At 51.8% G+C, this 27,277-nt stretch overlaps 6 protein-coding genes across 6 annotated transcripts; 5 read left to right on the forward strand and 1 right to left on the reverse strand.

Annotated features, from left to right (window-relative positions):
- Positions 1 to 1,327: 1,327 nt before the first annotated feature.
- On the forward strand, positions 1,328 to 3,930 carry PG994_007572 (uncharacterized protein; the record flags this gene model as incomplete). The annotated part of the gene is made up of 5 exons (XM_066858981.1): positions 1,328 to 1,434; positions 1,884 to 2,199; positions 2,402 to 2,681; positions 2,782 to 3,260; positions 3,325 to 3,930. 5 exons carry the CDS (start codon positions 1,328 to 1,330, stop codon positions 3,928 to 3,930), a joined length of 1,788 nt encoding a protein of 595 aa, XP_066715923.1.
- An 8,275-nt stretch (positions 3,931 to 12,205) lies between these two features.
- Positions 12,206 to 13,507, reverse strand: PG994_007573 (uncharacterized protein; the record flags this gene model as incomplete). Its single annotated transcript, XM_066858982.1, has 4 exons — positions 12,206 to 12,513; positions 12,567 to 12,640; positions 12,691 to 13,067; positions 13,259 to 13,507. 4 exons carry the CDS (start codon positions 13,505 to 13,507, stop codon positions 12,206 to 12,208), a joined length of 1,008 nt encoding a protein of 335 aa, XP_066715924.1.
- A 2,198-nt stretch (positions 13,508 to 15,705) lies between these two features.
- PG994_007574 (uncharacterized protein) lies at positions 15,706 to 15,924 on the forward strand (the record flags this gene model as incomplete). The annotated part of the gene is made up of 1 exon (XM_066858983.1): positions 15,706 to 15,924. The coding sequence occupies one exon, from the start codon at positions 15,706 to 15,708 to the stop codon at positions 15,922 to 15,924; it is 219 nt and encodes a 72-aa protein (XP_066715925.1).
- An 84-nt stretch (positions 15,925 to 16,008) lies between these two features.
- Positions 16,009 to 18,709, forward strand: PG994_007575 (uncharacterized protein; the record flags this gene model as incomplete). The annotated part of the gene is made up of 2 exons (XM_066858984.1): positions 16,009 to 17,406; positions 17,429 to 18,709. The coding sequence occupies 2 exons, from the start codon at positions 16,009 to 16,011 to the stop codon at positions 18,707 to 18,709; spliced, it is 2,679 nt and encodes an 892-aa protein (XP_066715926.1).
- Positions 18,710 to 20,019: 1,310 nt separating this feature from the next.
- PG994_007576 (uncharacterized protein) lies at positions 20,020 to 22,278 on the forward strand (the record flags this gene model as incomplete). Its single annotated transcript, XM_066858985.1, has 5 exons — positions 20,020 to 20,062; positions 20,265 to 20,442; positions 20,511 to 20,676; positions 20,744 to 21,122; positions 21,200 to 22,278. The coding sequence occupies 5 exons, from the start codon at positions 20,020 to 20,022 to the stop codon at positions 22,276 to 22,278; spliced, it is 1,845 nt and encodes a 614-aa protein (XP_066715927.1).
- A 798-nt stretch (positions 22,279 to 23,076) lies between these two features.
- Positions 23,077 to 24,851, forward strand: PG994_007577 (lysosomal cobalamin transporter; the record flags this gene model as incomplete). The annotated part of the gene is given in 2 exon segments (XM_066858986.1): positions 23,077 to 23,978; positions 23,993 to 24,851. 2 exon segments carry the CDS (start codon positions 23,077 to 23,079, stop codon positions 24,849 to 24,851), a joined length of 1,761 nt encoding a protein of 586 aa, XP_066715928.1.
- Between the last annotated feature and the right edge of the window lie 2,426 nt (positions 24,852 to 27,277).

Consider the following 27,277-nt stretch of genomic DNA (forward strand, 5'->3'; position numbering starts at 1 on the left):
CTGCCTGCCCTGCCTGCCCTGCCTGCCCTGCCTGGCTGGATTTCTCCGCCGGAGCATCATTGTCTACCTGAATCACGCAAAATGCGTGGGGTAGGGGGCTACCCTACCTACCCAGTACCTCTCTTTTCCAGGTTTTTCGCCGCAGCCTTTCTTCTCTCGCTTCTGCAGAAGGAACCGACTAACCTGGCAGTCGTGTCATGGAGAATCCGTTGTCCACTCAGCCTGTCCACAATGTCGACTTACAGCCCAGCTTTTCCTCCTCATTTCCATGGAGATGACAGAAGAACAATTGAGTATACTCAATCCTTAATAAGCGCTCCTAGTGGAGCTGTCTTGACTGCAGGAACACAAACGTTCAGGCCGTCTCTGGCGCATTGTCAGGCATGCCGCCACACACAAAGTGACCAATCTCAGCTCGCTGCGGGTCGCGCAACCTCGAGCCGAAAGAATTCTATCCAGTCACGGCTGCACAGGCGCGGTGGAGAGGCTTACTACCGTCTCCAATGATCCTTGCACCCGGCCTGGCCTCTCTATCCGTCGTGGTCCAAGTCTAGTTTCCTCCTCGCCCTTTGCCGAGTTCCTCCCCACGCTCTCTAACGGTGTAGTGCTTGGGTCCTGATCCTCCCGTCTCCTGCTCCCATGCAGAAAATGAAATGCCATTTTGCCCGACTTCTTCAACCCTCGGGACAACCTCTCTTGCTAAGTAGTCAAGGTTCCCCTCCATATGTTCCCTCTTGAGACCGTCTGGCTCTATACCTCTCGCCTGTCCATTGAAAGCTTGCTAGGTGCGCACAGCCTACATAATCGGAGAGATAATGTGGTCTGCGGTAACCGTAACACATGAGACTCAGATCAGAATCTTTGTTCTCTTGTTTTGGTTCTCCAGGTCGCAGCGGCCGTGCAGGCTGTGCATGCTGTGTATGATCGCCAGCTACGTACACCACGTCTTTGGGTCGAGAACTAATACGTACCCTGCATAACCCATCCCGACACGCATATAAGATGTGTCGTGAGCACAGCTTCCCTGCTCGTCAAGTACCTATCACGGCGGGTTTAGGGCTCCAAGTACCCGTGTGGATACCTGTGCACAGTGTGCGAGCTCTGGATGCCATCAGTCGATGCTGGGAACTGGATACATTGCGCTTAATTTGCATATCCTGGCCGAGATAAACGGGCAGTGGAGTAGTCTACCACTCGATATACTACCCTGTCTGCCCTACGTCTTCCCTGGTAGGGTTCGACTTAAAGCTCTCTACCCGAAGTGGTCCTGATTTACCATACATGTATACCCTACCCGTCGCCAAACTTTGCTAAGCCCTGTTCTACCATGCCAATCATGTTTGTCTCTGGCGCTTATGCCTTCATGATGAGCAAGTCGGCAGGCCTGCGTGAGGACCATGAGGAGCTATTCCACCCCATCTTTTCTGTATATATGTACGTCCTGAATAGCTCGGCACAGGGGGAGGGGTATCCCCAAGTGACCACACAGCGGCTATCTGTACATGGGGTGTGCCACCTGTATAGTCTCGGGAGTACTCGTGTACTCGTGGTGTGGCCAGACTCCGTACCCCCTTCCAGGCCTGCCACCCCTGTTGCTGGTGACCCATGTAGCTTCCCCGGTACATGATCATCTATCGAGCTCGTATCCCTGTAGGTATCGAGGAAGTAGAGCAACACCTTGAAAGTAAAGCATCGATGTAGCTTTAAGAAGTATCCAATCCACTCGCTACCTTCTCCGCCTCGGCATGACCTACAAAGACCCATGGATACCGGGCTTCCTCCTTTCATGATATAATCCATCTTCTCTCATGCTCTCTTTTGCATTGCTCTTGACATTATCGAGACATATTCTTCCCAGATTTTTGTATTTGAACCCCCAAGAGAACTCTCATCTCTCGTTCTGTGAAGTCACTTCCAACACAACCCATGTGCCAAATCGCATCTCAGGCATCAGTCACCCCTCGATTTGGTGCTGCCTCAGATAGAGACTGCTGTGCATCTGACAACTCGGATCTGTGCGAGCATAATCGACTAGCCATCAAACTCAAGATGGGAGAGCACGTACACCTACAGCCCAGGCAGGTTCAACCCAGCGACAGTGGTTCGCGTGAATCGAGTCTATCTGAAGAGGGACGACCCTCGTCAATACCTACGACCGTTGCCTATACTACCCAAGACCAGGCCGTGGCCTACTCTACCGTAAGTCTATATAGTTGGCGATCCCCCCTCCATGGCTTGACAGGGCAGATGACTCATTTCCCCCCTTCAGGCCTCCCCATTCAGCACATATATGTCTTATGATTCCTCTCTTCCCACTCCTGTTTCCGTGGCTCGTTCCCCATCAGAAGACGCTCCCAACAAGATGGCGAATATATATGCACAGGGAGTAAACAGATCCCAGCAACCCACTCCCACCATACCGTCGCGGCGTGACAGCGGCTGGTTCAGCAATGCGAACCAGCAAATGAACATGCCTCCCAGCCAGGCCTCGTCGCCCATGACCATGAACTCGACCAGTACTGGCATGTTAGGAATCCATGGACTTGAGACGTCTCATTCACCCGAAGGCACGGACATGGTGTCTTCATCAGAACAGCCCTACTGGGGTGCGTTCACCGTCTCAGAGACAGGACACCAAGACGATATATCTCCTCCTGCAATGGCAAATTCCGGCCTATACGGTAACTGCAACTCAACACTGCCACACGTGGGAGCCACACGATCTCCTTAGGAGTAACGCTATGTTTTCTTCTCCACCAATGGGCATCTCGACAACGTCAGCACCCGTACCAATACTTCAAAGCACACCGGGCATGTCATCCATGCATGATTTCCATTCGATGGGAGGCTTGGGCAGCAACTCTACGCCATACCTTCCCATCACCACCAGCCACTACGTTGCCCCCGCAAAATCCCACAGAAAGGCGCCAAAGTCGCGGCAAAGGAAGCGGCGAGAGTCCAAGCAAGGCTCTAACAACGAAGGGTCCGGCAGCGGTGCTACTGCCAGGTCGAACGCCAGGAACCCACGCAGCCTTGCCCTTGTACCCCCAGAAATGAGGATGAGACTCAACGATAAAGCCAAACCAGCGGACCACGAGCTTATCGAGCTCGTGTACAAATACGGCGACCTAAAGGGCACGAATATGTGGGAGTCTGTCGCCAGGGAGTTTGGTGAGGACCACCCCGAAATGGATCGGGCAGCCCTGCAAATGCGAGTAGTTCGTGCCGTGCACAGATACGCTATATGGCCCGAGAGTGAAGTAAGTAACCCTTTTTCAGCTATGTCTGCTTCGACGACTTGGCAAGTACTCACATCCCTTACAGAAAGAGTTACTTCGCAAAGCCGAAGAAGAATACGAGAATCGCCGGATCACAGAGATCCTTAAGATCTTCCGCGACCTGGGAGGGGCTCAGAACTGGAAGATTGAAACCCCACATGTAGCGAAGCAATTGATCGAATTGGGAATCGACGCGTTCGACCCCGAGTTCGACCCCAAGAAGGCTAGACGCCGACGCAAGATGAGCAGCCGTCGCCGTAACTGCACCACCAGTGCTCTATATGACCCGACTTCTATGAACCAGTACCTGAATGACTCGGTACTCTACGACGAAGACGACCACATGAGTGGGCTCGAACATCACAACGCAGTCAAGCTCAGCGAGGAAGATGATGAACGCCTCTTCTCCCACTACCTCAAGGAGGAGACGCAGAGCCCACAGCCAGACTCCTCACTGCAAGACATCCCGCAAAACCGGGCGTTATACCCCCAACCGAGCCCCGAGATGTCCATGGGCCAGTCCCGGAGCGAACAAGTCGCGCGGCAGGCTTGCGATCACATTATCCACCAACAACACCACAACAACATCTACATGCCCCATCACCAAGAGGCTTTATCATCGAACAACCAACAGCGCCCTCGTATGCGTTAGCAACTCAGGCCAGCTTCTTTCCCCCTTCAAGCATTCATCACACACCGGGGTATAAAGGCGTTTGTATAGTCATAGTCGATACCCATCGACAAGCATCGCGATCAGACACATTAGCTTCAATGCACCTTCTTAGAGCGGCCAGCACCCCGGACATCTCAGTATTGTTTTTACCCAGAAAGATACCTCATTTCTGCACAGTCAGATCTACTCGAATTCCAACGGCGTTTTGGGGACCGACTTTTTTTCTACATGGGGCGGCTCATCCTGTATGGCTTATATGGGCTTGTTTTTGTCATACAATCATCATTCCTTTGAGGTTGTTTTTACTACTAGGCATGTGGGAGATGGGAGGCGATTGAATCAGCGCCTGTCGATTTGTCTTTATTTTTATCTTTTTTGCTTAGTGAAAGGCCTACCTCCGATGAGGCCGGGAAAAGCAGAGCAATGCACATTGGCAAACCTGCCGCAGGGGACGAAATTGATAGATTCAATACATCTCCAATCTCAGATAGCAAGAATTCTAAGCGAGCAGAAATTCACTGTGGGCCATTAGATTTGCTTCGAAACCCCTGATCCTGGACGTACAGCAAACGAATGCAGTGCCGGATTCGCATTGAAGAGTCCATGTTGAGATGTATGGCAACGCTAGCAACCTTCTTGAACTCCTTGCGTCAAAGTCCATGTACGGAGTACATGAGTTGTCTTTGGTGCCCATGTAAAGAGAATTGCAAACAGCATTGCGTGTCTGCCACTTCCCTAATCGGCGCTCGCTCTCGCATAAAGGCCTTGGTAGTCTTGTTGTCCGTGCCCCTTCTCTGGCACTAATCAGGCTCTATGGCTGCATCTACATCTACATTGGTATCCAAGTATATAATGTGGCTTGTCAGAGATAGATACAGGTTGCATATGTATGCACTGAGTGACATTTTGGTACGTAGCAAACAGCCCAACGGGCGTGTGTACCCCCTCCTCCTCACGCCTACGTTTGATGAAGAACGAAAACAAGGGGTCTGGATCGTACATGAGGGTGTGAGAAATGTATGTGGCACATTTCCATTTGAGTGTTTCGCGCGCCATTGAGGGGAGGGTCGGCCAGGGAGGGGGGGCAGCGGGCAGAGAGAAACAAAGCGAAAGCAGGAATTACGCGTAGCAAACATCTGCAGCGGTTGCGCAAAGATGACGGAGGAAAGGGGGCTCGGTGGTGGCGCCAGCCCGCGTGTTTGCAGGATACAAGCTGCTTCTGGCAAGAAAGTGGCAGTCTCATCTCGGCCGGCAGTGAGGCAGAAGGCGTTAAGTCTCTCTCCCTGCATGCGATAGGCAAGTAAGAAGGTAGTAAATTCAAGTGACTGGATGTTTTGGGCCACGTGCAGAACGGATCCAGTGACTCGGGTAAGGTGCGAGCAACCTTGAATGCCTGAATCAAGTGCGACAAAGACAAGACATAATTCACCGTCTCTCTCTCTCTCTCTCTCTCTCTCTCTCTCTCTCTCTCTCTTTCGCTCGCTTCTCTCTCCACTGCGAGAATCGTAGTGGAGGGTGGGCAGGCACTACACGACACGGTACGGTACGGATCACGGTAGCTATTCTGTAGAGTGATGGGTCGGGGAAGAAAGGCAGACGAGGGTAGAAGACGTACGATTCGATGGAGCAAGGTGACGAATCAGGCTATTCATTCGCCAGGGCATCCATCTTGGAGTAATGACTGTCGCGCGCGTCGGCGTCTTTTTTTCCCTCCTCGTCGCGGTAGGTATGGTCTGCTCCTTGGGGGGCTCACCTTAGCGCTGGCTCCCACGCGGCCGGTAAATTGTAGAACCAAGCGAGCAATGCAATGCGGCACGACCACTACCACTACTACTCCCATACCATGACCATAACCCTCCCGACCCACGAGCGAACCATGCAAAACGTGAAAGTGAATCATATCAGCAAATCTGTATGCGGGAATGCGGTTCCTGTCACCTAGGTATGCCGACCCCCCCCCAATACAATACAAACACTGAAGCACATAATCAATCTGCTCAACGTCCAAGCACGAATCATTGGCCGTGCCACGGCAGGAGCATTAACCGCAAGAGCACGCAATGCGACAGCAACTGGGGGCGTTGAGGCGACACAATCAATTCCCCATTGCATATTTGGCATGATGATCAACAGCGAGCAAATCCATAAGTACTCAGGATTGACCGACTCGTCACAAATGGGTTTTGGTCATTCCCTACTTCCCCAAAGTACGACACCTCTCTATCTTGGCAGTTCTGACGTCGCCTACTTGTTCCGTGGTATGTGCTATAAAAGTCCCCACCTTAGGTCAAGTATATGTCTGATGTAACCGAAGCCGGGGTTCCTCATACCCAGATGCGTAAAGTACTACGACTGCTAAAAGACGTAAGCAGTAAGCAGCAAGTAGGATGCCGTCTCTGGACAGTGCCTCGTCCTTGCAACCCAGCGAACCACGAGTCGAATAGACTGATCAAGGTGCTGACGCTGACATAGCCCATCCGCCTGTCCGAGGCCAAGAAGGGGAAGAGCGCCCAAGCTTCTTTGCAGCACAGTCTGACAGTCGGAGTGGGATTTGGAGGTATCCTGGACCTGGACAGGGCTGTTCCGCCGGCGCGCCCCACGAAACTTCTCACCTTGCTGCTTGCCAGGGGTTGGCCCGCGTCAAAGCAGCACCAAAGGTCCAAACACACACCTTGACACCCCATCCGTCACTAACACTTTCTCCGTATTTTCGGGTCCGAATTGGCTACCTTATTAGGTGGTATGGTAGGGCTATCCAAGTGTATAGCAGGTCAAGGCCGGAATCGATATCGGGGAGGATCATCAAAGCACGATGACGGTGAATTCTGCCCACAATCACATCGCATCGCATTACATCTCATCTCACTCACCGGCTCTTCCATCGTGGAGGAATCGGAGCGAAAGGGCAAGCAAGGTACCACTACTCCGTACACTACACTACACCACTTGTACATCTTTTGGACAGGGCTGATATGCTATTGATGCACTAGATTCGACGTCCTTTCAGAAAGGCAACGTCCTTTTCTCGGTCAGAAAGGCCAGTATCAGGTCTGAGCACACCTTGACCCCCAAAGTCTACATATTCCTTGTCCTGGTCCTTGCTGGTCCCGTCTGCGCATCGCTCCATACTAATATCAAATGGGCACTACTGCTGCAATGTAAAAGTGCAGTCGTCTGTTTATTCCCTTGCCAGCTTAGAGCTGCCGCCTTCGAGGCAGGTCGGCTTAATAACCCTTCGGTCGATCTTGGGTTGATCAACGTTCGGGTTTAACAGCTGTCGTGTGTTGCGTTGTCGTGGATGTCGTGTCACACAACACAACACCGCCCACGAGACTTGTTATGCGACTTCGCCTCAGTTTTCCCAAATCGTCCTGATGTCTCTACTGTATACGTCTGATGACGCAGTCCGGGCCAATAGGGACGAAGGAACGGCAGCAGCAGGATGAACAGCAGCAACTTAGGCCGGGTAGTGACCCAGAACTGGCCCTTAGGTCCGCGTTGCCGTTATTATCCAGACACCATGGACAAGGAAACCTCAAGGGTCATGACTCATGATTCGTGGGGCATGGATCGTCACCGTATTGCTTACTCAAGGTATAGACTCTTGTAATGATTCTCTCGCCGTTTCAATGGCATAGTGGCCGAGGGACGGAACCTAAATCCCTGCAAAGTCCTTTATACAGCTTGATCAATTGGTCCAGACGTTGCATATCGCCTGATGCAAGTAGAAACCCTGGCTCGGCCATGCAGCTCAAAGTTGTACCCCGAGTAGCTGGGACGCCTAGTTTGTGAACCCCACCGTAGGGCAGGTTTTGTGCCGCCTTCCCCAAGCTAGAAAAAACAAACGAGCATATTCTTATCCAGATCGCAGGCTCTTTCACTACCAACAGCAGCCATATAAACGGTTAGAGGCGGGCCCTACTGCTAATAACTGACTACTTAAGTAGTCAAGTTTGCTGCTTCCTTGTACGGTGTCTGCACGGCATTAACGATGTATTGGATGAGAGGAAACGAACAACTGTGATTCGCTGTCGACAGAGCCGAAACTCGAGTCCACTCCCCTGGGACTGGGGAACCTTCACGGCAGCGAAATTGTTGTCATCCAATCCCGAGTTGCCGAGCTCAGGGAAGCTTGGGATTCTGGGTGGCACAACGTCAAGCACCCGAGCATCCAATGCCACCCACGGCTGGATACAATGCATTATATAATACCAACAGTTACCAGATCGTTCCAAATGACACACCAGAGAGAGTGGGAGGACCAGGTCCGCCAGATGGAAAGCGTAGAAAGAGGAAAAGAGGATGAGAGGGCGGCCCGTCGAACGCCTCCCTACCCCCTAATCTGCAATGTGAATGCAACGCTCTGCCAATTGGTCGATAGCACTCACCGTCGTCGCCACACGGCGCCTTGAGGTAAAGGTTATTGTGACGACTTCCCGTGACCGTCACGCACCTTGAAGGACATGTGATAGCGAGAAAGACACACGCACAAGTCATGAGGGTTCATCATCAAAGTCCTAGATTTCGACTCTTGTAGTGTGATTTTCAACGACCCCTTATCTCGGTTGCGGCATACGGCAGTGATGGATAATCTTCGACAACTACACCTGCGCCCCCTGGTCTGGTACGATATGGATCAAATCAGCCCGAGAAGCGCTAAGCCCTAGAAGAGCTCTCTACATATTGTTTTTGTCGTCCCCTGTGGTTGAGGATTTCCATTTGGGCTGCTACACTACTGGGAGGGCCCTCGTGGGCACCTCGTTGTCGGCTATGCATATTTCTTTGGGTGGACAGATTACTATTCCCGTGTCAATCTAAGGCTCTCCCTTGCCTCCTTTGACACGAGCCCGTTATCTCAACCCCCCGTATGCAAGGCTCACCCGCTGCTAACGCGTTCGAATGAAAGCAAAGTGCCTTTCTTTCAGCCTCCGCCGTTTCAAAGAGTTTCTGCGTAACACTCGGTTGAGAAGACGCGGTGTGAAAGGCCAGCCTCCCACACCCTGACACCCTTTCCTGCAGCCCACCCACGCACCCCCCCCCCTATTCAAGGTTTTCTTCAGGCTACTGGGCTCAACCGGCCTGTCGGGCGCGGGCTGTTTACCGAAATTTGGGATCTCTAGATCCAGAAAAAAATGACAACCCCATCCTGTGAAGGCGAGGTAAGTAGCTAAGCAGGTGAGCTAGCTAGGGTAGCAACTCACTGCCCAATGCAATGTTCTTTCGTATGTGTATGTAGATGCATACCTTCCTTTCGACAGTGGTAGCCCGTATCCGTTTTTTTTGTCTTTTCGCCTAGTAGTAAGTTGCCACCTACACTGTACGAGCTCTCTCTTTTCCTTATCCATGGGAGAGAAAGCAAGCAACAGCTAGAAAGGCATGCAAAGCAACTCTACCCGCAGCTTCTCTCCATGTCGCACACAGAACCACATTTTTGCAACCCGGCAGATGATCAGACACATACTAATCGGTTTTGAGTGCTTACGAACGAGGCGGAGACGCCAACCTTCTCCTCTGGAGGAGACGATCCGTCCATCCATTCGTAGGCAGAGCCGGTCTGTTCTTCTCCTTACACTGTTCCTCAGGGGGGTTAAGGAAGTAAGTGGCCTAGTAGCGTAGCTAGCATTATATGAAAGCACAAATACGTCCTTTCGTCATTCGTGTCGGTGCGCTTAACTGCGCGGAATTTTGATACCTCTTTCATAGTGCGTCATCATGATCATCCGTAGTTAGAAGACACCCGTGACCAGGGCTATCTGCGTGTTCTCGGGGAAATAGCTGCTAGGCTGCTGCTTGCTGCTCGGACCAGGCACCTTCTACGTATCCAAGGCCATGTTATAGTGGACCAACCACGGCTCGAACAAGAAGCTTCCAATGATGTTGACACACATCATATGTCGAGGTATGGGTCAAGATCTCGGTCCCCAGGTTCAGCCTGTAAATCGCGCGTGCGAGTCTGATGGGACCGACTCCCGGCACCGAGAGATAGCCAGCTACATGAAATGGGGATGTACATACCCAATGCTTGCCCTGGCGGGCAAGCAAGTACTCAAGAAGTTCATGGCAACTGGTCCTTTCAGAGGTCTAAGTACCGGTTGTGGAATACAGCAATTTACAGTGCAGTGCTAGCCCTTTCGTTCGTGTCAGTAAGTGCCATTGGGAACTTTTGAAAGGGGGCGAAGTTGTGCTGTTACGAGCCCCCTCATGATACACCCAAGTATAAACGATGTAGTATCCGCCCAAGCCACTTCCTTCTTTCCCTCGCGTAAAAATAACCGTAGCTTGCTGGCTACATAGGCATGTGAATGTATAGAGCCATGATAGGAAGCTCTGCTGCCGAGGTCTGGCGCAGAGGCGTGTCGTGGGAGCCCAGGAGTTGGGACTTGTTAACTGTTGTACGTGTTGGATATCTTACTTCTAGATATCGTATTGCGTCCAGATACAGTGATAATGCCATGTTGGCTAACTAACACCGCCTCATTGCTGCAGCATACAGGATGCCATTGATGCGTATCTTGAAGAGGCGTAAGGATATATAGCCTTCGCTTGTGGTTACGTGACCCAACATCAACCAACATTAAACAAGCCTCCTTCAACTTCCGAGTCCTCTTCCTGCCCAGAGACTTCGGGGATGGGCCAAAATCCATGGTGATGTACGGATTGGACATGTGCGTTGACTTGTAGCTGTCCCACAGGTGCTTAATGGACTTGATGCAGGTGAAAGCCGGCGAGGGGGAGCGTGAGGACCGCCACGAGTTAGACGCTGTGGAAGCCTAGCTCGTTGGGCTGCTCATTCTGGTACTTTGGAGGGATACAGAAACCTCGTGCCTGGAGCTCGTTTGAGTTCAAGTACTACTCCTCAGGCCCTGTCTTCTAGATGACATGTTGTTACCAGGAATGCCTCGAGGAATTATTGGCCGCTGGCTAGTCCTATGTCTACGTATTCATATGGGTGTCAGCATGAGCCAAGCTTCTGTCAAAGGGGCACATTCTCAACAAGTTTGGTCGAGAGAAGCTAATCGCACACAATACGCACACACGCAGAGAGAGAGAGAAGTTACTTGGCTTACGAGAGAGCCGCTTCTTGTCTCAGTGGCATAGCGGGCAGTTACCGGTACCATATCAGGGGAATGTCCATATGTAGTCTCACGCCGCATCGCCCTACCCCTGAATGACGATGGCACGGAAGGCGACGATAGCGCAACTTGCTTTGGAACTGAACAGACAACCGTTCAGGAAGGAGTCTTTGTTCAGTGAAAAGACAGTGCGTCAAAGTTCAGCCACTTTTCGCTACACTTCATGCTGAGTGAAGATACTGACATATGTCTGATATCAGGCAATGGTCAGGTTTGGCAAGTCACGCGTGACACGCGCGTTGGGTCTTCGTTCGCAGCTAGGATTGTGACAATGTACTACCTGATGCCAATCGTGACTTATAGTGGAATATGAAAGCCCATGGACGGCCCAATACGAGTTTCACAAGATGGGCAGATGATACAAGTAGATAGAGGGGAACGGCTGACCAAGGGCTGCCTGTCTGGCTATCAAGAGTTCCAGTGCCAATGTACCCCATAGGGCTCTTATTCGTAGCGACAATACTACCTACTATTAGCTACATACATCATAGATAACGTAATACTTCCAAGTTTATAATGTAGCTGAGGCGGTATCGAAGTGGTTAAGGGTTTCCACAGGTCTCCTAGGGTAATATGACAACCCCAAAAGGGACTGAGCCAAGTCAGCAGTAACGGACGACAGAAACATCTTTGGAAGTAATGTAACGAGTTTTCAGGGAAAACTCCCACATGATACTGTCACTGTTCCTATCGTTAATATGAACTGGTCACCAGAGAGAACGGCAGCGGTACGCGAAGCCTTTTCCTGGCAAGGCGGAAACAAATTTCCAGCCCGTCGTAAACGTCAAAGCAGAGTCCAAAAAACACCGTATGGTAATGTACATGCACTGAGAGATATATTGGTACGTACTTGTTCGAGTATCTCATCTCCGGCTCCGTCACCTCGTAGCGTTTCTACGCCATCAACAACCCATTCACCTGTAAGTAAACCCGTCTTGAGTCGCTAGTAAGACTCCTCATCAGAATGTGTCAGAATGTTTCTTCGCCAAACTTGTAATAGGACACAAGTACCAGCCTCCCCCGAATCCAATCCTCAAATGATCCAGCTACCTACTACCATGCCTGCCCAGGATCATTCCCGTCCCTTGTCAATACCGCGTCATACTCCTTTGACAATGACTTCAAGCGGTGCCACTCCTGGGCTCAGAAAATGAACGTCGCTCTTCAAGGGAGGTGTCTCGCACACCATGACGTCGACTGAAGAGACGGGGCCTAGATTCAGGTTGTGGTACAGGTCTCTCTAGACTGCCATCACTACCACCGATCGTAACCAATCCCGCGACATCTGCTTTCTTGAGAGCCACAGAAGCTCGTTTGAAGCCGAGGCGTAGGGTGAAATAGCTGAGTATGGGGGTAATGGTTGACAGACATACACCCATGACGCCAGTAGCGGTTTCCAGAACGAGGAACACTGCTAGATTGACCGAATCTGTAATTGAGTAAGCCTCGCAGTCCCACGTCGGCTATACTATAAGTACTCACACAATTGGTCGACATTTGGATCTTTGAAGTAATCTTCTGTTCCTGACCATCGAACCCATGCGGATGCAGTTGATCTGCGTCGATGTGAGTATTCATATGAGTATGGAGGCCAGAAACTGCTTACAAGCCAGCCAGTAGGAAAAGCCCAATAATCGCGGTTTTCTGCCATCTTTTGACATGAAGCTGGACAATTGCCCGTACGGGCAGTGCAAGAATGAATACGTTGAGAACAGTATCAATGACAGTGCTAGTCGTGCTAAACCAGCGTGTCGGGTTGAGGCATTTGGTTTTGGTACCGTTGCTCCATCCTAGTGAGATCGGGTGGCAGCCAAAGATCAGCATGATTTCGAAAGAAAGACAGTATGCTGCCACAACCGCCCCAATAGTATAGACACCGAGACGAATGTGCCGCTGAGGGAAGATGCGAAGGTATAGCGCGAGGACTGAGGCTTTAACCAAACAGAGCGTGGCTACACCTATGATTGCAAGCGCGTAACCACACTGACTGGTATTAGTAAAATAGAGAGTATCAAAGAGAGCGGAGTCCTCTGTTTGGGATAAAGGGTATTCTAACTTTCGCTAATACCTCGAGGGCTTCTGCAGCATTTGGCTTCATGATGACTGTTATTGTGTGCTGTCCTTCTCCGTAGGCGGCCAATGCTCTCTCTCGTCAGTAACAAAGTCCTATAAACCTTCGGCTGAAAGTAGAACTTGCTCGTTATCATGATTGCTGCGTGTCCATAGCTGAATATCTGTGCAGCTATGACGATCCAGTCGTCGACTCCGAGCCTCATTCTTTGGATGCGGCGTGACAGCAGACGCAGGGCAAGGCATATAGTGGAAACCACATTCAGCCAGACACAAGAGTGGATGATGACAGCGCGTCTATCATCCTTCATCTGTTCCGGGGCAATAGGGGGAACGCCTGGAATTGAGACCATGATGATGACCTAGTCGTACTGGTGGAAAGGGAGGATGATTTGGGCTGCCAGAGCAATTGAGGACAGAGGCTTGGAGCTGACATATTCGACCGAGGAGGCCCAGGGATGATGTGACACTATATAACAACATCGACATTGCTTTCTCATTCATTCGAGTCGAGAAGGGTCCGAAATTACACAGGTTCGTCCCTTGCTTTGCTTTGCTTGCTTGCTACGGCAAACACGGACTCGACAGTATGCGGCCCGCCCCTCCGCTTCGGGAGTACTCAGCATATGAGAGGCTGAGAGGCACGTTTCCTCTCAAATTTGGATCCCGACATATTGAAATATACAAGTCGGACCCTTGCATCCAAGATCCTCTGAGGAGACGAGCCCTTACCCGATGAAAGTTCGCTAGTTACCCTCCCTTGCTTGAAGGTATGAACATCGACTCAGCGATTTTGAGATTGATATTTCTGCAATGAACACCCCGAATTGAACCAGTGCTAGTAGATAAAGCATTAGCAGACGATCTAGAAGCGAAGTGCAAAGATCGTTGCTTGGTGACTCTCCGAAACCAGTAGGTATTCGTCTTTGGAGGAGACTCGGAATAGCTTTGGATGGAGTATGCGATATTCCACTCAGTTCACAACGCCTATGAGAGAGTCGTCCACCACCAGGCTACGGCCGTTTTAATGTTTGCTACATTCTAAACTGCTCGTCAACGATAGGATATTGCTTCGACTAATCTCGAGTGGGGTATCAGTTCTAGACCATCAGATTAGGTAAGGATGTAGCAAACCGTATCAAGGGTCAGAGGGGAAGCGATTATGTAAGTAATCCTCGTCCTATTTGTTCGTCTTGGATCCTATTGGGTAATAAGTTACTGATGCATGAACGCCACAACGGTGCTGCACTAACTGCTACTTCAGTACGATATGATAGCAAGCGTTCGTGTTCTAGGACGATGCTAGAAAAACTCGATATTAATTCCCCATTTGACAAGGACACATCTGTTCGAAAATCTCGGGACCGATACGAAGAGACTAGATGGGACTAATCCAAACATACAGGGCAAGCCACCAGAGGTAGGCTTCCCCCGTAGATGAGAGGAAAATCCATGTAGAGAGAGTGAGGGGGGCTGGACTCGATGTGTTGAATACTCAGACATAGACCAATGCCTCCTGGGCAAAAGGACGTTCTTACTTTATTCACTGCTGATGCGGTCTTAGTACATTGCCTAGAGTGTTGAAGCTACCTCGCTCTATGCATGCTGACAACTGCATCGAGTCCAGTGGAATGGTTGGAGGTTCATGCAGGCGAATCCCGTACCGCATCGCCCGAAGTGTGGCATAGGAGAAACCTGAAGCTCTTTGCAAGTGCATATACGAGACTTGGCGATATCCTCTTCCAAATTCGTTCCCAGAAGAGACACTATGTGCTTGATCTTAGCTAGCGGCGCCTAAGCTTTGTAAACAGATGCCATGAAGCTTGAGATAAAGTTGGAAGAGCCTCACCTGTCACAATGATGTTGCCTGCTACAATCATTCCGAGTAATGATTAAGTATCGATAGCGTTACCATTTACATACCGGGTTCGATCCCTGTCAGCTCGACGGCAGGTGGTGAGTGCTTGCAGTCTCAAAATCGGGCGCAGCACGGCAACAAAAAGCTCCAAGGCTTAACATTTGTAACACTGAACAAATGTTCGGTATCAAATTAACGGACGAAGCAGGCTACCTCACGATCTAGTAAATTCATTGCTCTACTCGCTACATACCTAAATGAGCATATTATAATGTGCAAGAACATGTACGACTACATGCTTTAATGAATTCAATTAATGTTCTTATCAAGCCAGTGCTGTGATAGGCCGGCCCACTCTTGAAAGACCAGTGACGGACATGCAGCAATCTGTCCTAAAACGCCCTAGGCTTGGTGGTTGGCCAACAGCTCTCGCCCCCCACTACTCCGAAAGCTTGATGCTACGGAAGGTCTTCTGGAAGGTCGGAGAGTGGTCTCGTGAATTGTTCACCTACATTTGCATACCTACTCGACACCTCTCGACCTTCGACTCTCCAACCAATTGCTTGGCTTCTACTGGTATTGCGCACGGCGACCTTGTTCTTGCCGGCTACCTCCGCCACGTTCCTTTACCGGTTCCTCTTCCTCCTACATGTATCGTCTTGATACTTGTTGCCGGTAATGCCCTTGCCAGGCATGGCCGGCTGGATGTTGGCTTCCAACCACAATGCATTGAGGCGCATGCCTCGTGCTTGGTGCACTTCACTATGCATCTTCTTCCTATCGACATGTTTGCTTTCCGTGGGGGCCATGCGCCCCGATCGCGTTGCGCAACTTAGGGACGAGACGGTCGACATGTTCTATCACGGCTTTGACAACTACATGCACATCGCATTTCCCGAAGACGAGGTATGAATCCGCCACCACTAGGAAGAAGTAGAGAGAGGCGTAGACAGAGACTGTGGCATTCTAGTAGGGCAGAGTGATTTACTTAAATTAATGTCAATAGTTACGCCCCGTCTCGTGCACACCTTGACCCGCGATGCCCTCAACCCACGAAATGTCGCTCTGAACGACGTCCTGGGAAACTACTCCCTGACCCTGATAGACAGCCTTTCGACATTGGCCATCCTTGCTTCTGCGCCGCCCGACGACCGCGATACCGGGCTGAAAGCTCTGGCCGACTTTCAAGCAGGCGTCGCTGCCTTGGTAGAACAATATGGAGATGGGCGGCACGGTCGGTCTGGTCAGGGCTTTCGCGCAAGAGGCTTCGATGTGGACAGCAAGGTTCAGGTCTTTGAAACGGTTATTCGGGGTGTCGGTGGACTTCTGAGTGCACACTTGTTTGCTGTTGGAGATTTACCGATTGCTGGATACGACCCCCGGAGAAACGGCGATGATTGGGAGCAAAATCCCATTATCTGGCCCCGAGGCTTCAAGTATGATGGCCAGCTACTCCGTCTAGCCCTAGACCTGGCCCAGCGTTTGCTACCAGCTTTTTACACACAAACGGGTATGCCTTACCCGCGGGTTAATCTACGCCATGGCATCCCGTTCTATCTAAATTCCCCTCTTCACGAGAACATCAGTTTACATCCGAACGGAGAGGAAGGTTTCCCGGAAATCACGGAGACGTGCAGCGCGGGTGCAGGAAGCTTGGTTCTCGAATTTACCGTGCTAAGTCGCTTGACGGGTGATCCCCGCTTTGAGCAGGCTGCCAAGAGAGCTTTCTGGGCTGTTTGGTCGAGGAGAAGTAATATTGGCCTCATCGGGGCCGGCGTCGATGCCGAAGCTGGCCATTGGATAGGGGGCTTTTCTGGAATAGGAGCCGGCATCGACAGTTTCTTTGAATACGCCCTCAAGACCCACATCCTGCTTTCGGGGCACGAGCTGCCAAACCGGACCATGCCGAATCCAGCCCCTTACGGAAGCCAGCTGGACCCCAATTCTCTCTACACTCCGCTGTCTGATGAGGATAACTCGGCCGATGCCTTTCTGGAAGCTTGGCATCATGCTCATGCTGCCATCAAGCGACATCTATACTCTGATGTGCATCATCCGCACTACATCAATGCTCATATTTCGACCGGTTCGCCCCAGGCGTATTGGATAGATAGCTTGGGCGCTTATTATTCGGGTTTGCTGGCACTTGCGGGGGAGTTAGATGAGGCAATCGGCACACATCTACTATACACGGCCCTGTGGACTCGCTATTCAGCCCTGCCGGAACGTTGGTCTGTCCGCGACGGCCATGTTGAAGGTGGGCTTGGTTGGTGGCCGGGTCGTCCAGAGTTTATCGAATCCACCTACCACATCTACCGAACTACCAAAGACCCGTGGTACTCTTTATTCGGGCGAGATGGTTTTGAGAGACGTCAGAAGGCGGTGCTGGACCAAGTGCGGTTGGTCTGGGTTGCAGGATGTGCGGACCGGAGAGAAGAGCGACCGAATGGAAAGTTTCTTTCTGGGAGAGACTGCCAAGTACTTGTACTTGCTCTTTGATTCGGACCATCCGCTGAACAAGCTGGATGCGCCTTATGTGTTCACCACAGAAGGGCACCCGCTAATCATCCCACGGAAAGCAGGGCAGCCCAAGGCACGTAAGAAGGCTGTCGAGAAAGGAGTCCTGCCCTACTATGATGAAAGGTATACGAACTCTTGTCCCGTACCGCCAGAACTTCCTCCGCTATCTGGTTCAGCCACAGCTGCGCGGCCAGATTTCTATCACGCAGCCAGCTTGATCCGCTTACACCACATACCTAATATCCACGCCATATCGGACCAGGAATCGTCCACGGTTGTACGTGAAAAGTCGGCGGCGTACGCGATGAAACCAAGATCCAACCACACGATATTTCCGTGGACACTACCGTCTGCAATGCTCCCGCCTAATGGCACCTGCGCGGCAATGCGACAGCAGCATACATCTGTCATCGAGTTTCCCACCAATACCCAACATTCCGTAGGGAATACTTTCAGTCTCATGTTTGGAGGTCACAACCTCGTCCGCATGGGCAGTGAAGGCATAGCGATCAGCAGCTTGAACGGTCTCAAAATCACACTTGTCCTAGAAGAGCCCCCAGACTACATCGAACGTGCATGGAGAATCTCCAGTATCGGCCATTTAGCCTTGGGTCGCGACGAGAAGGTGTTCATCACAAGGGATGTTCTTGCCGAGATGTCGGATCCGTTGTTCCATCGAATCAGAGATTCGGTCAGTGTCGATATCCTGCTGCAGACGGAGATTCCTCCGCCACCAATCGAGACGCCGGCGAACTTTACCGCATCTGAGAGCAAAGCACAAACCGAAGTGCAGTCTACTATTGAGATGGCTGATTCGCATGGGTCCTCGAATATCTTCAGCTCGTTTCTTCAGCAGATCACTTCGGTTTTGCGCGAACCGGCCTCTACCTTTGCCCCTGAACCGGCGCGGAAGCCGGAATATGAGTATACGGAACTCGCAGCGATTTTACCTGCGGGCTTAGGAGCAGCACCGTTGCCTGACGTGCGCGAAGCTCCCAACCCAGTCACAGGCGTGAATATCGAATCTCTAACTTGGGGCAATGTCTATTTCGCTGATCAGGCATGCCGGGCTAAGCTCCCGGATGCCGCAGCGAAAGCACATCAAGTTATTGTGATGAGGCGTGGTGGCTGTTCCTTTTCGGAGAAGCTGTCCAATATCCCGTCGTACGCCCCCTAATCGCAACGCACTGCAGTTGGTCATCATTGTCTCGGAAGATAAAGAAGATGAATCAGAAGGTAACTCATGGGGGTTCAATTTTATCCGGCCATTGCTCGACGAGCTACAAAAGACACCTGCGGGCATACTGCGTCATAACCCAATTGCTATGGTCATGGTGGGAGGCGGCGACAAGACATACCGAGCCCTCGAACAGGCGAAAAGCTTGGGACTGCGGAGACGGTACCATGTCGAGAGCCAGGGTTTGGCGATAGGGAACCTAGTTGTTCTGTAGAAAGGGCGAGCGAGGAAAACGGTTTTGCGATTGAAGGCATGCGTGGGCGTTCAGGGGTTTTTGCATCCAGCACAGGGGGGAAGTCACGTCTCTTATTCTCTTTATTTTCATGGGTCCTATTAGACTACATACTTGCATAGCACGTACGGCATTTACACGCCGTGCTCTACGAGGCGCATACATATATGCCAGTGACTGGTTCCCGTCACTGCAGTGATATTCTGAAAAGCGTTTACTCCGGGGCCGAGTAGGTGGGCTGTCTCACCCGACCCGAGGCCAAGCCCCATACGCCGCCCCTCCCATGGTGCGAGCAGTCGGTCGTGCAATGTGAAAAAACTCCAAGGTCTCGACTCGGCTCTCACATTCTGGCAAGTTTGGAAAGTCTGGAAAGGCTTTGAGATGTTGGTTCCTCTTCAAAGGATGCAAGCACGCACCTTGCATGAACTCGGGAACCCCGTATGGTACCGAGGTGGATAGCAATAACATGGCCAGGGCAAAATTTGAATCAGGGTCCTGGCTACTAGTGAGCAGCGGGCAATATTCAACAAGAGCACAATCGAGTTCGCCTCAATTTAGTGGTGTAAGCCCATAGCGAAGGCAAGCATGCCCCTCCCTCAGGCGTCGATTTGGCCCGCTCTCTGGATAAGATAGCAGAGCCTGAGCGCTAAGGACCTCCCACTTTTTCGCCCACCATCCCACCTCCCGCCTAAGAAGATTGAAAAAAGAAGCAAAAGCACGGGCCTCTTTGAAAATTTGGCTGGCCAGCCCGGGTTGTGAGTGAGGGGGAGAGTGGGTTGGTGGCGGTGTGATAAGCCTGAAGAGCAGGTCGCAACTTATTTTTTTTTCTTTACCACCAGCCCCACCACCATTCGGCAGAAAAATACCAGGCCCTCAAAATCTAGATAATTCCTGTACTCCTCCGAGGCGCATCTTTTCGTCGACTGTCTCCCTTTCCCTCTTGATCAATCCACTCCCCTTCTTCTTGTTCTCTCTCAACTTTCTCATCTTTAACGAGAAGAACATCACAGTCGCAATAATGGCGGACGAAGTTTACGATGGTGCCATCGGCATTGATCTGGGTATGTTCACCACCACCGATTTTACTTTGTGCCCGCCGCCCACATTTATCCCACATTCGACAAAATTCCCTGTGCGCAATCGCACATGGCAATTCTGTGCGAATCGTCGCAGCAAGCACTGCGACGACCAGCATTGGCAATTGAAATGAAAAGACAAACGAGAAGAAGATCCAGCGACACTAACCATGACTGCAATCAATAGGCACGACCTACTCTTGTGTTGCCATCTACGAGGGTACCAATGTCGAGATCATCGCCAACGAGCAGGGTAGCTTCACCACCCCCTCTTACGTCTCTTTCAACGAGAAGGAGCGTTTGATCGGTGAGGCGGCCAAGAACCAGGCTGCTATGAACCCCATCAACACCGTCTTCGACGTCAAGTAAGCCGGCCTCGTTCCTATTTTCTTGCATACCTCAGTGCAATGGTTTGCTGACAGAACCCCTCCAGGCGATTGATTGGTCGTCCCTTCGATGACCCTATCGTCAAGAAGGATATCGAGTCATGGCCCTTCAAGGTCGTCGAGCAGGGCTCCAACCCCATGGTCCAGGTTGAGTACCTCGGCGAGACCAAGACTTTCTCCCCCCAGGAGATCTCTGCCATGGTCCTCACCAAGGTAAGCAAAGACAAGAACCTTGCCCAGCAGCAGTTTGCCACAGACCACTGACAATGTGCGACTACAGATGAAGGAGATTGCCGAGGTTAAGCTTGGCAAGAAGGTTGAGAAGGCTGTCATCACCGTGCCCGCCTACTTCAACGACAATCAGCGTCAGGCCACCAAGGACGCCGGTGCCATTTCTGGCATGAACGTCCTCCGTATCATCAACGAGCCTACCGCCGCCGCCATCGCTTACGGTCTCGGCTCCGGAAAGTCCGAGAAGGAGCGCAACGTCCTCATCTACGATCTGGGTGGTGGTACTTTCGATGTCTCCCTCCTGAACATCCAGGGTGGTGTCTTCACCGTCAAGGCTACCGCCGGTGACACCCATTTGGGTGGTCAAGATTTCGATACCAACCTCCTCGAGCACTGCAAGAAGGAGTTCTCCAGGAAGACCAAGAAGGGTGAGTTTCAACCATTCGTTCTATCAAAGGCCTCTTGTCTTGTTATCTTTGCTTTTACTGACCTTTTTTTCTTGCAGACATCTCCAAGGATGCCCGTGCCCTGCGCCGTCTCCGAACTGCTTGCGAGCGTGCCAAGCGTACTCTGTCCAGCGGTGCTCAGACCACCATTGAGATCGACTCGCTGTTCGATGGCGATGATCTCTTCCTTCAGATCACCCGTGCTCGTTTCGAGGAGCTGAACGCCAAGGCCTTCAGCGGTACTCTCGAGCCCGTCGCCCAGGTCCTCAAGGACGCTGCCTGCGAGAAGAGCGCCGTCGACGAGATCGTCCTCGTTGGTGGTTCTACCCGTATCCCCAAGATCCAGAAGCTGTTGTCCGACTACTTCAACGGCAAGAAGCTCGAGAAGAGCATCAACCCCGATGAGGCTGTTGCCTACGGCGCCGCCGTCCAGGCCGGTATCCTCTCCGGAAAGGCTACTTCCGCCGATACCTCCGACCTCCTTCTTCTGGATGTCGTTCCCCTGTCCCTTGGTGTTGCCATGGAGGGTAACATCTTCGCCCCCGTTGTCGGCCGTGGCCAGACCGTTCCTACCATCAAGAAGCGAACCTTCACCACTGTTGCCGACAACCAGCAGACCGTTCAGTTCCCCGTCTACCAGGGTGAGCGTGTCAACTGCGAGGACAACACCTCCCTCGGAGAGTTCACTCTGGCTCCTATCCCCCCCATGCGCGCCGGTGAGCCCGTTCTCGAGGTTGTCTTCGAGGTCGATGTCAACGGTATCCTGAAGGTCACCGCCACTGAGAAGACCTCGGGCCGCAGCGCCAACATTACCATTGCCAACTCCGTTGGTAAGCTCTCGTCTGCTGAGATTGAGAACATGATCAGCGAGGCCGAGAAGTTCAAGTCTACCGATGATGCCTTCAGCAAGCGCTTCGAGGCCAAGCAGCAGCTTGAGTCTTACATCAGCCGTGTTGAGGAGATTGTCTCGGACCCCACAATGTCGCTGAAGCTCAAGCGTGGCCAGAAGGAGAGAATCGAGGAGTCCCTCAGCGATGCCATGGGCCAGCTGGAGATCGAGGACTCCTCTGCTGAGGACCTGAAGAAGAAGGAGCTTGCCCTCAAGCGCCTCGTGACCAAGGCCATGTCCTCCCGATAAACGGACATACTTTCTGATTTCTGGGGAGTAGGGTCTGGGGAGGAGGTCTCTCGATGAGCTATGGCTGGGTTCAAGAGAAGTCCAGTAATGATTTACGCTCATCTTTATACGTGATAGACGATGGATGGCATCTGAGGGCATGAAATGGGTTCCATTGCTCCTCGCGGTTTGGGAATGAATGAGGGAACCCTAAAAAGTCTTTTATGCAGGGATGGGTTTGCGCTCTTTTGATTTCTCTGCACCAACCTTCCTATACTCCTCCGGTTAGTTTATTCTGGCGCCTGCAATGTAGACTAGGAAGCAAGAATGAAAGCGAAAAGGGGGAGAGCCGAACGAATGAATCAAAAAAGTACGAACAAAGAAAGCGGACGCTTGCCACTATGACTGCAACTGCAACTATGACTATGCCTGAGTCCGTGAGAATCCATTCCAGAGAACCCAGCGTGGTGGATTGGCGATTAAATGAGGTTAGTGCATATTATTGCCAATGTCAATTCCGGGTGCTGTCTGGCCCATCTTCCATATTGGCTTTATGCAATTGCCGGGGGTATCCCTGTGCCGTCTTGTTTACGTCACTGTTTGAAGCTACCTGATGCGAGTGCCGACAAGTTGGCAACAACCAAACATCTGATCCATCTCCTTGGGTTCATCATTTCAGATTTTCCATCATTTCTCGAGTCATTCAACAGTGACTTATTTCAAGTACATAACGCCATTGACCAACTCTATCTCTGAGTTCATCTCCATTCGTGCAGCTGACGCAGACGCGGGTCCTAGTCGTCTTCTCACCCAAGCACCATGGCCAGCGCTGGCTATGTGCAGGTCAGCTTGATCTGGGTGGCATACGCCGTAGCCATCGGTGTTGCCCTCATCGCTGCAGCTCTAGTTACCTTTACTTGGCAAACGCACCGCGAACGCTCTGCCATCGTCAGTATCGTCACCATCCTGAGTTTGACGGCGCTCCTGGCAACCGTCTTCCTCCTACCAGTCGACATTGCCCTCGTATCCGCTACGACCGACTCGTCAAACGGCGTCAAGAAAGAATGGGCAACACCCACTCGTGTCCACAATATCCTCTTTACTTTGAAAGTAGTCTACTATTGTTTGTATAGCCTCGACGCCCTGCTGTGCATGGTCGTCATTCCCTTTTCCTACTTCTGGTATGAAGAATACGATGAGGTTGAGGAACAAGAGGGACACCAGACTCTGGGCAGTAGACTTTGGGGCGCCGCCAAATACACCATCGCATTCGTCCTCTTGGTCGTCATTCTCTTCTTAGTCGGATTCTTCGTGCCCGCTGCAGGAGATAAGACTGGTCAACATCTCGATCTTGACTTCTTCAAGCGCTTGCTTGACGAGAACCATGCCGAGAAGGCCTTAACGTTCGGTCTGGGTCTGCTGGTCACCCTGGGCACAATCCTCTACGTTCTATACACGGGAGCCGGTCTCGCCCTTATGCCCGTATCATTCATCAAATCTGCACCGTCCATCTCGGCTCCGCAACTATCCGAGAATACCGCGTCTCAACTGGACCAGAACCGCGAACGCCAGAGACAGCTGGAAATGCGCAGCGCGGGTCGCGCGGAAGGTATGTCGCAGAAGGATCGACGTGAGCTGGAGGCGCTGGTTCGCGAAGAGCGAACTTTGGTCCGGCGAGAACGGCTTGCCGCCGAAGCTCAAGGCGAGGGAAGAGCTGGCTCGTTCGAGCATGGAGCAAGGTTGAGGCGGTGTTCCGACCTATCAAGCTCATTGGCGGCCTACTGCTGATCCTAGTCTGCATCCTGGTGTGGGTTTCCATGCTCATCACGGGCATTGACAAGGCCGCCAATTCGGTCTGCAAGAGTCACTGTGGCTACATCCTGGCTCACATCAATGTTTTCCAGCCCATCAACTGGTTCTTCGTGCAGACCGCCAAGGCTTTCCCCGTTGACTACGTCTTGATGACTTTGTTGATCCTGCTCTTCTTCTGCAGTTCGATTTCTGGGCTGGCCACGATTGGTATTCGCTTCCTTTGGCTGCGTATCTTTGAGATTCGCAAGGGTAGAACTGCCCCGCAAGCCCTCCTGATTGCGACTGTGATGTTGGCCTTGATGGTACTTGCCATCAACTACGCTATTGCCATGCTTGTCGCGCCACAGTATGCATCCTTCGGCACGCAGACGTTCTGCGACTTACCGCCTCACCACCTCGATCAGCAGCCAAGCTGCAAGGACCACCCGGAGGCTGTCAAGCCTTGCTCCGAGTGGGTAGATCGTCACTATGCATTCCAGACGTGCACGCCGACCGTCATGAGCACTTTTCTGAACCGAATCACGCTCAACTGGCCCGTGTTTGGCGCGGTCGATTTCTGGGCGCAGTTTGCTTTCCTTGGCGTCTTCCTGGTGGTCTTCCTGACTACCTTGTTCAGGACACCCAAGCTCAACGTATACCAGCTCGATGAGGAAGCCGAGGCTGATGAAGAGGATGGTCTTTTGGCCAGTACGGGCCGCAGATTCGGCGCCACCTGGCAGGATATCACAGGGCGGTCGAAGAGGACGGCAGATGAAACCAGCGGAAATGGAGAGCAGGCTTAAGTGCACCGCTGTGTGCAATGTATCATAGGGAGGGATTGCCTGTTCTACAGCAAAGATTCTTCGATATGGAGATGGCAGACAACCCGCGGAGGTTGACAATTAGGGATGGCGTCCGCGAAACTTGTATACCCCAAGGGAAGAGGCATACGTGGGTGATTGGCTCAATACGGTAAAGGCGTTATACCCCAGGACAGTCTTCGGCAGACATACACGGGCGGCCAAGGGAATTTGTTAGGATGGTGTGTTTTTCTCAGTGTACTTTCCCCCCGTTAGGCTTAAAATGTGCGATTCGTAAACGACTTCAGTCTCAGTTTGAAAACCCTTAGACCGACCAACAGTGCAATACAGCACGACAGGGCGATTAACTGGTGTGTTATCAATCTAGAGACCCCCAGTTTGCGTAGAGAAGGGGTGGCTATGAGATAAGTTTTCTATCTCCTCTAGACACGAAGTACAACGGCGGCGTTACATTTCGGGACAGGGGAGCCGAAGGCAGACTCGGACAAGCTCCCCCTTGGTCCCTGGGGGTCTACAATGCGGGGGCGGGACAAAACCTGGGAGGGAGACCTCTCCTGTATCTACCTGGCTGCGTGATGCTACAGTCGCTGTGTAAAACAAAACAAAAAGTCCCATATAAGATCAAAGCGGCCGATGTAGGACCGAAGGATACACGGCGGCCTAGCCCGCGCCCGTACGCAGAGCCGCAACAGTCTTAGCCCATAGCCGATATGCCTAAGACTCAGTAAGCAAGCAGCAGTACATATGCATCTGAATATATTTAGGTTTGCCGATCTTGCCGTGCTGGTTGGAGTGGACACTGGAGATTTCGGAGAATCTGAATACGACTCTGAAGAGGTTGGCATGGCTAATTATCCCATCGAGATCGGCCATAATAGCTAGTTGGTAGTAGTGCTGATGTACGTATTCTGTGTGATTCGATAGGGAGGCCCAGACGACTTTCAATAAATACCCGAGATGGTTGCAGTGGTGGACCATCATACCCTACTCTGCCCAAATAGCGAATGTTGGAAGAGTCAAGTCACTTGAAATCTAGATAGACTGTCGTGGTGCCGAAGTCGCATCCTGTACCACTACCACATTTACTTCCATGCAGAAGTCGTGCCCACAGACGGGCTGCATACCTACCTGGACAAGTACGTATAGTATTTACCCCCCTCCTCCCCACCCTCCGCTATTTTAGGCATGTGGCTGTTTTTATAAGCATACATTGGTACTGCCAACTACGGAGGCAGCAACGTTGGACCAGTAGCATCAAACGAGTTGAAGCTCGCGTGTACATGCTGTTTATAGCCAAGCACCTACAAATAAGCAACAAGCAAGCATCGGGGGTTGTGACAAACAGTACATAGTCTATGTCAGCCAGCAGGGGAAAGCTGGCCTGGCGTATGTATCCCGACTGATCCCGCGGGATTTGTATGTGGTGTATGGTTGTGCCCATGCAGCGCCAGGAGACACGCGACTTGATGGGGAGGAAGGAAAGGAGGTGGGGGGGGGGGGTAAATAGAAAAAGGCGATTTGGATGAGAGCTGCAGACTTGATGTATGCAGGTGGACGACGTTTTGCATGGCTTGGCTGGTAGAACAAGAACAGACTACTACCCATGCCGGCAGTATGCCGTGTCACCCGGGGATGGAGGATGCGCGGCCATTAGTTTGTCAGCTGGCCTGTAGTCCTGACTCTTGGAATAATGAATCCCGATACCGAAGCAATCAAGACGCGAGATCCGTCAACAGGGGGGTTGCGGGGTTGTGGTTGTAGTTGTGGATGTGGTTGTGGTTGCTCCTACCCCAAACCCCAGGATTCCCTAGGTAGGTGCAAGATCTTGAGCCTAACCCCCTAGGCTACCCGCTAACCAAGCACAGAATGTGGCATGTACTCCCAATTAGTGGGTTACACAACTTCACCCTCCTTGTTTTGCAAACCGTTACACTTGCATTGAAGAGAGATGCTGATATAGCACACTCGCAGAGGTGTAGTGATGTTTCATTCAGATGTCTGTTCTGCGTTCACCGGCTTCAATGTCATTTGTGCGCTTAGTTGCAGCATACAACCTACTGGTGCTATGTGCTATGTGTGAGAGAGGAGCTTCATTGGGGGGCGCCTTAGGCACTAAACCACCCCCATACTCAATGTTACACAACGACTGCCTTGTCTTGGCAGCCTCAGACCTCTTTCGTCCCCCGGATTACCCTTTTCGGCAACCCGCAAACTGCTCCTCCTCCTGAGTCCTCCATCCATGGATCTACCATCATCGTTCTGATGCGTCTGTGACCTCAACACTCTTGATTGTGGACACATCTTTCGAGCAGGCCAGAACCAGAAGAGGAACGATTGGATCTGTCTATCAGTTATCACGTTACGTCAAGCCAGACCGGCCCTATACCGCGTAAACCCGCTTTGTGTTC

Source organism: Apiospora phragmitis, assembly GCF_038363925.1.
Source record: "Apiospora phragmitis strain CBS 135458 chromosome Unknown utg000007l:1.0-2108841.0:1.0-2111359.0, whole genome shotgun sequence".
In the NCBI taxonomy this organism is placed as follows: Eukaryota; Fungi; Ascomycota; class Sordariomycetes; order Amphisphaeriales; family Apiosporaceae; genus Apiospora; species Apiospora phragmitis.